Here is an 11,656-nt window from a genome sequence, read left to right on the forward strand (position 1 = left end):
GTTGAATCCAATTGGACTTAACCGTCCAGAGGTCCTTTACTTTTGCCTCACCTTATTTCTGCTCTCCATCCTCTGATTCTAGACTGATTCTCTTCCAGGTAAAAGCAAAAGGAGTAAGAGAGAGATCGTGCTGGTCAACAATTTTGTCAGCCTTCCAGACTGGAGCAGCGTCGACCATTTCGCCCACTCTGCCAAGAAGAGAAGCTCCGCTTGAAATATCTACTTGAAATCTACTTGAAAAATCACGATGAAATGATTTAAGGCCCTTGTGATTCACCCACAGCCCCTGGGGCAGATAGAACATTATGTCCCCTGAGGCAATAAAAGCCTCCAATGCCCACTTCTGCTGTGCCCATATTCCTTTGCCAGGGTCTGATGGGATGGCTCTCTCCATATTCCACTGTAACACATAATATTATGGCAATTTACCTGAAGGAGCGTCTCCACCTCCATCGTTCAACTGAGATCCAACGCCGAGGGCCTTCTGGCGGTTCCCTCATTGCGAGAAGTGAGGTTACAGGGAACCAGACAGAGGGCCTTCTCAGTAGTGGCGCTCGCCCTGTGGAATGTGAAGGAAATAAGTAGCTATCCTATCTTTAAAAGACATCTGAAGGCAGCCCTGTTCAGGGAAGTTTTTAATATTTAACGCTGTACTGTTTTTAACACTTGATTGGGAGCCGCCCAGAGTGGCTGGGGAAACTCAGCCAGATGGGCAGGGTATAAATAATAAATTATTATTATTATTATTATATTATTACAATATTGGTTGGGGTAGGGGCTGCAGTGGGTCTTGGCGGGAAGTGAAACTCAGTGATTGTGAGGAACGGGGCAGTCTATCAGTTTCAGTGTTTCTCTGTTTCTCCCATTCTTATGTTCATTTCTCCACATTTCCACATCATTTTGTGAGTTGTTTCTAAGATGTCCTCCTGAAAACCCACCGGCGTTTTAGCACAAATTTCTCTTCACATGCACATTTATGTGTGCAGCGCTCACCTTTTTAGCAAAGCGAGGCCTGCCCTTTTTGCACATTGTTGCCACTAACATGTTCATTTTTATGCACACTTTGTCTCAATATGTGCATTTTTGTACACAGCTCTTGGCCGGAGAACTGTGTCGCAAAATTCAGGAAAGTGCGAATTTCAAAGGCTGTCTGTCTTTTGTCTTGGGAGCTGTGAATTAGGCAAATTCGTCCTCATGTGAATGGAATGAAATTCCAGAAGTGGTTCCATGCTGTAAAATAAGAAGACCATCAACTTGTGGTCATTGCCTCCTGTGGGAGAGAGTTCCATAGTTTAACGATGCACTGCTTATAGAGGTGCGGTGGTACCTTGGGTTACAGTTGCTTCAGGTTACAGACGCTTCAGGTTACAGACTCCGCTAACCCAGAAATAGTACCTCGGGTTAAGAACTTTGCTTCAGGATGAGAACAGAAATCGCGTGGTGGCAGCGGGAGGCCCCATTAGCTAAAGTGGTACCTCGGGTTAAGAACATTTTCAGGTTAAGAACGGACCTCCGGAACGAATTAAGTTCTTAACCCGAGGTACCACTGTACTTTCTTTTTTCTGTTCTGAATCCTCCAACATTCTGCTCCAGTAGATGTTCACAAGCTCCCACTTTATGAGAGAGGGAGGAAAAACTTTCCTCCATCCACTTTTATAATTTTATAAACTTCTAACTCATCATTTCTTACTTTACCTTTTCTCTTTTCCCCCATATCATTTTTTCAGAAGCCTCCAAAAACATTTCAAAGCATTTATCATCATATACAATTGCTTTTTAACAACCAAAGTTTCTTCTTCACTTCCCACCCTTTCCTGGTGTTTGATTGTTTTTTACTCCTTTTTATTAGCTGTTTTATAACACACATATTTTTATTATCTAAACCCCGCTACCGGTTAAATCTTTCAGTAATCCGCTGCTTATATTTCAAATCCTGCCCGTGACTTAATATATAAGTGATAACTTGGTAGATCATCCACCAGTGGTCTCCATTCCTCCCTAAGATCCTCGTCATTATGTCCTCTTAATTTGGCAGTTAATTTTGCCATTTCAGCATAGTCCAGCAGTTTCATAACCCATTTCTCCTCCGTTGGTAATCCATTCTCTTTCCACCAGGGCTGCCATACATCCAGAAAATTCAGGACATAACTGGAATTCATTTGTCGAAAATTGTGTTCAGGCAGAATTTTCAGAAATTGCTAAAAAAAAAAAAAGTCTGGGAAAAGCCTGGCATATGGCAGCCCATATTTGAAGTGTTTTCTAAAAACAACAACAACACATCTTTAAAATTTCTTTGTCCAAAAAAAGGTGCATATAAAGTTCTAACTGCTGTTGTCATGTGCATAAATAAACTAGTCTGCTTTCTTCGGACCTCCGTCCCCATTATTCCTAGTAAAAAGGCTTCAGGCTTTTTTGTGATTATAGGGATTATAAATTTAAACATCGTTTTTCAATTCATTTTACAGTGGTACCTCGGTTTTCAAACGTCATCCGTCCTGGAAGACCGTCCGAGTTCCGAAACATTCGAAAACCGAAAACTCAATAGCCAATAGCTAGGCCTCAGGATCTTGCACTCGGGAAGTCACATGGCATGTTCAATTTCTGAGGGGTGTTCGAAAACCGAAGCATTTACTTCCGGGTTTATGGCATTCGAGAACTGAAATTTTGTCAATGGAGATGTTCAAAAACCGAGTCACCACTGTGTATCATTCCCCCACCCATTTCCACAGGGCCACCACATGTGATAAAATGACCCTTCTTCCTGTTCTCACTTAACCTTTTCTCTAGACTAAAAAGCACCAAATGCTTCAGCCTTTCCTCATAAGGGAATTACTCCAGCCCCTTGAACATTTTGGCTGGCCTTGGCTAAGCTCCCAGAGTCGCATGATGGGCAGATGGAACATAAGTGCTCATGTCCTGCTTAGCTGTAATGGCCTGGGAATCTGATTCAGAATCCGAACCTAAGGAGTCCCAGCCTCCAGGGCCGGCTGAGCCGGGGCAGGGGCTTGAACCTGAAGGGCCTGCACCTGTGCCGGATCCTCAGGAGCAGACACCAGATGTATCCACTCTGGCTCCGGAGGTGATTGAGGACCCATTGCCTGCAGGTGCGCCTCTCCCAGCCCTGTCAGGGGAAGGTGAAGCTGCCCCTGGGTCCAGTAACCCTCCAGCCTCTCCTGAGCTGCAGAGGCTCAGGGCAGAGAGGTGGAGGGAACTGGGTTCTCTCAGGAGGAGTGCTCGCCTTAAGGCCAGGAGAGGCAGGTCACCTGTGGGCTGGGACCTCCCCTGGCCTCAGAGGAGATAAACGCCAGTCAGCCCAGTCCCAAGTTGCGGGAGCAACGAAGTTGGAAACCTGTTTCTGCCAGCACCCAGACCTGTTTCTCCGGAGTTCCCGACCACGCCTGACTTCTTGCTTTGGACCCCACTTCACCCTTGGTGGACAGTCTCCAGACACTCAGCCCAGGACCAGACTCTGACCACGCCTCACGGTAAACCCCCCCGCCCGGGACCAGCACATTAGCAGTGCTGAGGGTAACTGTTAGGTTTCTGTTTGTGCCACTAGTGCAGTGCTTGGAGTCACAGGACTCTGTTTACATTCCAGGGATTCCAGACTGTTGGAAGTCTCACGGGAGACGGATGTTGATATTACTGGTTTCCTGTTGCTTTGTTCCAGTTGCCTCTCTGCTCTCACAGAGAGAGGATGTATTTTTCTGTCTGCATAGTTAGAAAATAAACCTATTTGCAATGTAGCTCATATCTCTCGTCTGTCCCTGCTGCTGGATACTCTGCGTAATGAGGGAGCTTGCCCGGAGCCTTATCAAAGGCTCAGGTTGTTAATCACATCGGAGGACTCGACCAGAGGTGTCGCTCGGTCGAATGCAAGTCCGACAGTAACTAGGTACAGAGACGGCTCTAGGGGAGCGTGACTGGTACAGTTGCACCAGGCGCAGAGCAGCTGGGGCGCTGGAGAAGGGGCCACCAGTATTACTTCAATGGAAGGCAAGAGGCAGGGGAGCAAATTTTGGCATCGGACAGGGCACCACTGACATTTGAGATGCCAAGGTCTGTCCCTGCTTGGTATTCCAAGGGATAATGCATGGATCTGCTGCAGCCCAAGTCTCATTCCTCAATGAGCAAGCAGACAAGCACACCAGGCTATGCATTCCATGCTTACAGATGCTCGGCTTCAACTGTCCACACTGGTGGTCCACACTGGTGGCCTGTAAAAAGGAGAAAGCCTGTTCCATTGAGCATCCATCAAGGCTGCAAACAGCGGCACTGTTGTGACATCCAGTCCACTTCCACTGTGCCCATCTGCTTCTCCCGGCTACAGCAGAGTATCTTGAGCTGAGGTGTGTATGTGGAATCTCAGCCATGCAGTAAAACTCTCGTACAACAACTGCTTCTATTCTACGAAGCTTTATTGTATAGCAGCAAAACAAACATTTCAGCCAGGAGAGAGCGAAGACATGATAAAAGCGTTCACATAACAAAGTACGAAACCCGTATGTGAACACACCCCCAGTGACAGGATATCATTTCCCTTGAGCTGTTAACTCTGTAAGCTCTGGGCATCCTCAAAAAGCCTTCAGGGAAATGATATATAACGAATTTTTAAAAATGTTTAAGGTGACATTTGTCAAGAAACCAGAAGCCTTTCTTTCAGGGATAATTGGATCTGAGATACCTAAAGAATGGGGGGGGGGGGGGAGAGAGATTTACGTATATGACCTCAGCAGCCCAAATGGCATGTGCCCAGAGGTGGAAAGACGAATATGCCCCAAATAAAGAAAGAGAACTGGCAGCAAAAGTTACTGGAGTATGCAGAAACGACAAAACTTACTAGAAGCTAAGAAGATAGAATCTTTAAGCAAGAGTGGGGATTGTTTGTTGAATATCTAAAGAATGATTGCAAATGACTTAAAACATTAGCAGGATTGATATAAACACGTGCAGATGGTGATATTAAAATTTCGAGTACAAGTGATTCATTATATTTAGGTTTTAATGTTGCAGATGCAGAAAAAAAGAAGATACAACTTATGTAACTACAGAAAGGAGAGGAGGGTAGACCATAGTATATTTAAATGTATAAAAAGATTTTCTGATATGTTTTGTAAAATGAGAAAACCTGAAAATGAAAAATGTAAACGATAAAACCAATTGCTTACACTGATCCTTCTAGTGCCTCTGCTCCCCCTTCTGGTCAGGAGGGGTAGTGATACCAGGAACTCACCATGATCAAAAAATGAAATTGATGGGTTTTTATGGTTATGTAAGGGACCCCAAGGGACGCGGGTGGCGCTGTGGGTAAAAGCCTCAGCGCCTAGGGCTTGCCGATCGAAAGGTCGGCGGTTCGAATCCCTGCAGCGGGGTGCACTCCCGTTGTTCGGTCTCAGCGCCTGCCAACCTAGCAGTTCGAAAGCACCTCCGGGTGCAAGTAGATAAATAGGGACCGCTTACAAGCGGGAAGGTAAACGGCGTTCCGTGTGTGGCTCTGGCTCGCCAGAGCAGCGATGTCACACTGGCCACGTGACCCGGAAGTGTCTCCGGACAGCGCTGGCCCCCGGCCTCTTGAGTGAGATGGGCGCACAACCCTAGAGTCTGTCAAGACTGGCCCGTACGGGCAGGGGTACCTTTACCTTTTAAGGGACCCCAAGGGCCATCTAGTCCAACCCACTAGAGTGCAGGAATCTCAGCTAAAGTATCCATGACAGACGGCCATCCAACCTCTGCTTAGAAACCTCCAAGCAAGGAACCACATGCCATGAACTCCTTGGAGAAAGCTTGGACTACAAATGTGAAAATACAATCACCTAATTGGTAGAATGTGAAATTTGAAAGTGCCTGCAATAGGCCTGAAGGGACAAGTCCATACAGTCCCTCCCCCAGTGGCGTACCATGGGTTGCCAGTGCCCGAGGCTGTGAGGAGTGAGTGGGAAACAGCCAGATTATGCATGCGCATTCAACTGCCTAACAGTATCTGCACCACCCAGGAGATCTGGAGAGGTCACTTCCTGGTTTGCCTGGAGAAGCCGTTTGAATCGAGCCTAGTGACGGTAGTGCACAATTGTATTGGGGCAGCACCCGGTGATGAAATTGTGCCCCCAAAAAATTTACACCCAGGGCAATCACCCCTCTGCCTCCCCTACACTAAGTCACTTTCCCAGCCAAATCACAGCCTCAGATAATTTGTAGTCCGGCTATCTGAGTGGGACCCCATCAAGGGCTTCCCACTTCCAGTTCAACACAGTCCAGGCTGCTTTGTGACCTCCTCTGGTTGCCTAGGAGATCGCAATGGGGAAGGGGGCTGCTGACTGTGAGTCCTCCTGAGCTCCAGTAGGGGAAAGCCTAGGGTGGGTCGTGAGCAGGTGGGTTCAGCTGATGCCCCCAGCATTGGGAGCAAAGAAGATAAAAGGAACCCAGGCATCCAGCCGGGCATAAAGGGAATCTCCCATGATGCCAAAGACCTTCAAATCTCCACTGCTCCTTCTGGCAGGTGAAAGATTGGGGGCTCCCTGTGGAGCAGTGGGGGTTAGCATAGTGATGGTGTGGGGAGGAGAGAGACCCAGATCAGCTGTGCTCTAAAATTGTGGTTTGGGAAACAGAAGGCTATCTTGACCTCCACATTAAGGTAAAGGTAAAGGGACCCCTGACCATTAGGTCCAGTGGTGGCTGACATTAGGAAGAAGTTCATTAGGAAGAACATTAGGAAGAACTTCCTGACAGTAAGAGCTGTTCGACAGTGGAATTTGCTGCCAAGGAGGGTGGTGGAGTCTCCTTCTTTGGCGGTCTTTAAGCAGAGGCTTGACAACCATATGTCAGGAGTGCTCTGATGGTGTTTCCTGCTTGGCAGGGGGTTGGACTCGATGGCCCTTGTAGTCTATTCCAACTCTATGATTCTATGACTCTGGGGTTGCGGTGCTCATCTCACTTTATTGGCCGAGGGAGCCGGCATACAGCTTCCGGGTCATGTGGCCAGCATGACTAAGCCACTTCTGGCAAACCAGAGCAGTGCACGGAAACGGCGTTTACCTTCCTGCCAGAGTGGTACCTATTTATTTACTTGCACTTTGACGTGCTTTTGAACTGCTAGGTGGGCAGGAGCAGGGACCGAGCAACGGGAGCTCACCCCGTCGCGGGGATTCGAACCGCCAACCTTCTGATTGGCAAGTCCTAGGCTCTGTGGTTTAACCCACAGCACCACCCGTGACCTCCACATTGCACAGTTGCAAATGTCTCTGATTGGGGTGAAAACCCGCAAGGGTTACTGTGCGTTATCGGCTTGTTCCTTGACCTGAATCTCTTGCCTCTTCTCTCCCCCTCACCTCCCTCAGCCCATATCTTGTTTTCTTCCTTTGGGTTTCTGGAAGCGGAGCAGAACTTTACCCTCCTCATCACCGTCCAGCCCTGGTTCCCCCAGGTAGGAGGGGAGGTCTTGCTGATTCCGGAAGAGAGCAAGGAGAAGGTGGACACCTGCAGCTGGTTCCGGTGGGATACGGCTGAGAAGAATCAGATCTTGGTTTATCAACCGCCTCCGGTGAAAGATGTTCAATACAAAGCCTCGTATACTGGGCGGGAGTCTGTGAACACGGATTGCTCCTTGCAGATCAAGAACATATCAGTCTCAGATATCACGTACTATATAATGCAAAGAAACACTACTAAGGAGTCAGAAGTGGGGCAGATATTCTTAGTGGTGATAGGTAAATGTTTCACATGCCCCTTCTTAACCTACGCAATCTTTCTTCCCCTCTTGATATCTCTCTACAGACACGCACCGCATGATGATATCATCTGGTGTGTCAATGATGTTTATTGTGTCTTGAATCTGAATAGGTATTTTGGTTTCGTATATTTAGCAGTTGGGCTGCAGCTCAGTGTATCTATCTGGTACACAGGCTGAGACCCTACCTGCCCGCAGACTGTCTTGCCAGAATGCTGCATGCTCTGGTTATCTCCTGCTTGGACTACTGCAATGCACACTATGTGGGGCTATCTTTGAAAGTGACCCGGAAACTTCAACTAATCCAGAATGCGGCAGCTAGACTTCTGATTGGGAGTGGCCACCAAGACCATATAACACCGGTCTTGAAAGACCTACATTGGCTCCCAGTACATTTCCGAGCACAATTCAAAGTGTTGGTGCTGACCTTTAAAGCCCTAAATGGCCTCGGCCCAGTATACCTGAAGGAGCGTCTCCACCCCCATCATTCAGCCCAAACACTGAGGTACAGCTCTGAGGGCCTTCTGGTGGTTCCCTCACTGAAGTGAGGTTACAGGGAGCCAGGCAGAGGGCCTTCTCAGTGGTGGCACCCGCCCTGTGGAACGCCCTTCCATCAAATGTCAAGGAAATAAACAACTATCTGACTTTTAGAAGACATCTGAAGGTGGCCCAGTTTAGGGAAGTTTTTAATGTTTGATGTTTGATTTTGTTTTTAGTATTCTGTTGGGAGCTGCCCAGCGTAGCTGGGGAAACCCAGCTTGATGGGCGAGGTATAAATAAATAAATAAATAAATAAATAATAAAGTTCTGCATGTATTAGGTTTACTATTTATTAGGGGACAGGCCCTAGCTCAATGGATAGAGCATCTGCTTGGCATGCAGAAGGGCCCAGGTTCAATCCTGGCTTCTCCAGGTAGGGCTGGGGAAGACCTGGCTAGAACCCTGAAGAATTCATAGACTCATATAATTGTAGAGGTGGGAGAGATCCTGAGGGTCACCTAGTCTAGGAATCTTTTTGCCCAACATGGAGCTCGAATCCACAACCCTAAGATTAAGCACCTCATAGTCTACCGACTGAGCTATCTTGTTGAGTCAGTGCTGAGCTAGTTGCACTGACTCATAGAATGACAGAGTCAGAAGGGACCCCGAGGTTCATCTTCTCCAACCCCCTGTAATGCAGGTGGCCTGTATCGGGATCGAACCCACAACCGTGGTCTCCTCAGTACCACACTATAGACAACAGAAAGCAGCCTCTTTTGTTTCTTGGAGAGGGTGATGTGCTTGGGTTCAGCCGAACGAAAAGAATACGGAGAACTGTAAACAGGAGCAAGATATAATTTTAGCAACTGAATCTGTGTAGGACCGTAGGAAACTGGCGATCCTTGTTCATCTAGCCCAGGGCAAATAGCACGTCTCCATCCTCATCCAGCGAAGCAAGGGTTCAAAGGGCAAGGATGGAGAAGTGCGTTGGCGAGGGTTACAGCCAATAATAATAATAATAATAATAATAATAATAATAATAATAATTATTTATTATTTATACCCCGCCCATCTGGCTGAGCTTCCCCAGCCACTCTGGGCGGCTCCCAATCAGTGTTAAAAACAGTACAGCGTTACATATTAAAAACTTCCCTGAACAGGGCTGCCTTAAGATGTCTTCTGAATATCAGGTAATTATTTATCTCTTTGACATCTGATGGGAGGGCGTTCCACAGGGCGGGCGCCACTACCGAGAAGGCCCTCTGTCTGGTTCCCTGTAGCCTCACTTCTCGCAGTGAGGGAACCACCAGAAGGCCCTCGGCGCTGGATCTCAGTGTCCGGGCTGAACGATGGGGGTGGAAACGCTCCTTCAGGTATACAGGACCGAGGCCGTTTAGGGCTTTAAAGGTCAGCACCAACACTTTGAATCGTGCTCGGAAACGTACTGGGAGCCAATGCAGGTCTCTCAGAACCAGTGTTATATGGTCCCGGCGGCCACTCCCAGTCACCAGTCTAGCCAAGAGAGGCGGTGTGGCCTGAGGACCAGGAAGAGAAGCTTGGAGGGACGCAAACTGCTCACCCCCCCCCAACCTAGACATGGAACTTTCTCTGCTCACACTCTTAGCCCTGAGACCGTACCATGTAGTGAGAAAAGAGGGGGGGTTTGCCACAGCAAGCATGGGAGAAACGGGAGGGGAACAATCTTTTCGGAAACCATCTTGCGCTGCCTCAGTGGCCCTGTTTGGTCTCCAGGACCGATGGAGAGGATGGGGGGGGGGAAATGCCCTTGGTACCTGAGATAAACAAGAGACAAGGAATTACGGTTCTCCTTCCTACTTCTCACCTGACCTTTCTCCGTCTCTCCAGAAAAGCGAACCGACACGAAAAAAACGACAAGCGTCTCTGGAGGAGCCATCGCCGGGATTTTTGTGGCTTGCATAGTCGGGGCTGTCTTTCTTGTAGGCCTGATTTCCTACACAGTCACACAAGGTTTTGTACGGTAATGTAGCTAATTTAACAGGGAGAGGGAGAAACAGAGAGAGAGAGAGAGAGAGAGAGAGAATATCAGGCAGTACTTCTGGCAAATTTGTCTTGGATGCAGGTAGGATCCGGGCCGGCTCACACGGGATGCAAGGCGAGGCAACCGCCTCAGGTGGCAAGATCCGAAGGGGCAGCAGATGCAGCCTCAAAGGAATTTGTGGTCTGGGACGCTCCTTGGAGGCTGGATCTACTGATGCCTCAGCAACAGCAGCACCCCCCCTCAGGCTGCCTCTACAACAGGCTTCTGCCCAATAGGAGGCGCCTCTGGTCTTCTCCCGCCCTAGTTCCCCATGTCAATCTTTATTCCAACTCCACCCCCCATTTCCACTGTAGATTTTCGCTGTCCCCTTCTTCCCTGGCAGGGTGCGCGCACCATTTTGTGGCATGCCTCAGGTGCCGAAATCTCTTGAGCCGGCCCTGAGTGGGAGGATGCTGTTAATCACTTAAACCATGTATTTATTACAGTGACCAACATCGCCTTCGTTAGTTGCTCTGACTTTTAAAAAGTTGCTGTTTCCAAGGTGATAGCTATAAACAGTGCCTCCCCCCCCCGGGGGGGGGTACACAGGGGTGCTCAAATCCCTAAACATTTTGTGAAACTAATGGGAGAAGAAACTAAAAATTTCAATAAAAATTCGTTTCTTCTCTAGCACGGTGAATCGTCAGTTCGGTTTCTACCCCCGATGGCGGCCTTTTGGCCGTTTACTGTATTTATCTTTCCTGATTCGAACTATAAAATGGTGATGTTCTTGAGCCAAAATGAGAGTACCCCTAAACATTTTTAAAGGGGAAAAGCACTGGCTATAAAGCTATGAGAATGGCAGACCCTCCAAGTGTCCCTATTTTCCAGGGATAGTCCCGGATTTACAGAAGCCATCCTGGTTTCTGATTTGATCCCGGAATGTCCCGTTTTACCTCAGGACGGCCCTATTTTCCTCAGAGAAATGTTGGAGGGTAGGAGTTATGAGACGCCAAAGTGATAAGTAACCATACAACCTTTAGAAGACATCTGAAGGCAGGCCTGCATAGCAATTTTTTTTAATAAAAAGGTTACTGTTTTATTATGTTTTTAAATATGTTGGAAGTTGGCTGGGGCAATCCAATCAGATGGGTGGCGTGTAAATAGTAAAATTGTTGCTGCTGTTGTTGCTGTGTTGTTATGGAATAGGGCGTTCTTATTTTCATAGGAGAAATGTTGGAGGGTATGGGATGGGGTGCTCAGAAGACCTTCATTTGCTGAAGCACTGTGGGTTAAACCACGGGGCCTAGGATTTGCAGATCAGAAGGTCAGCGGTTCGAATCCCCGTGACGGGGTGAGCTCCCGTTGCTTGGTCCCTGCTCCTGCCAACCTAGCAGTTCGAGAGCACGTCAAAGTGCAAGTAGATAAATAGGGAAGGTAAACGGCATTTCCGT

At 48.0% G+C, this 11,656-nt stretch overlaps 1 protein-coding gene across 1 annotated transcript; it reads left to right on the forward strand.

Annotated features, from left to right (window-relative positions):
* The first annotated feature begins 6,294 nt into the window (after positions 1-6,294).
* LOC144328554 (cell adhesion molecule CEACAM3-like) lies at positions 6,295-10,206 on the forward strand. The gene is made up of 3 exons (XM_077932517.1): positions 6,295-6,316; positions 7,335-7,703; positions 10,055-10,206. Exons 1-3 carry the CDS (start codon positions 6,295-6,297, stop codon positions 10,204-10,206), a joined length of 543 nt encoding a protein of 180 aa, XP_077788643.1.
* Positions 10,207-11,656: the final 1,450 nt, after the last annotated feature.

The sequence above is a fragment of the Podarcis muralis genome, chromosome 7, assembly GCF_964188315.1.
Source record: "Podarcis muralis chromosome 7, rPodMur119.hap1.1, whole genome shotgun sequence".
Taxonomy (NCBI): domain Eukaryota; kingdom Metazoa; phylum Chordata; class Lepidosauria; order Squamata; family Lacertidae; genus Podarcis; species Podarcis muralis.

Excerpts from the sequence above, each read along its gene's own strand:
- LOC144328554 (XM_077932517.1), top strand. The coding sequence starts at position 6,295 with ATGGGGAAGGGGGCTGCTGACT. Across the intron at positions 6,317-7,334 it reads GGGGAAGGGGGCTGCTGACT|CCCATATCTTGTTTTCTTCC; the intron begins GTGAGTCCTCCT and ends CACCTCCCTCAG. Across the intron at positions 7,704-10,054 it reads GATATTCTTAGTGGTGATAG|TCTCCGTCTCTCCAGAAAAG; the intron begins GTAAATGTTTCA and ends TCACCTGACCTT.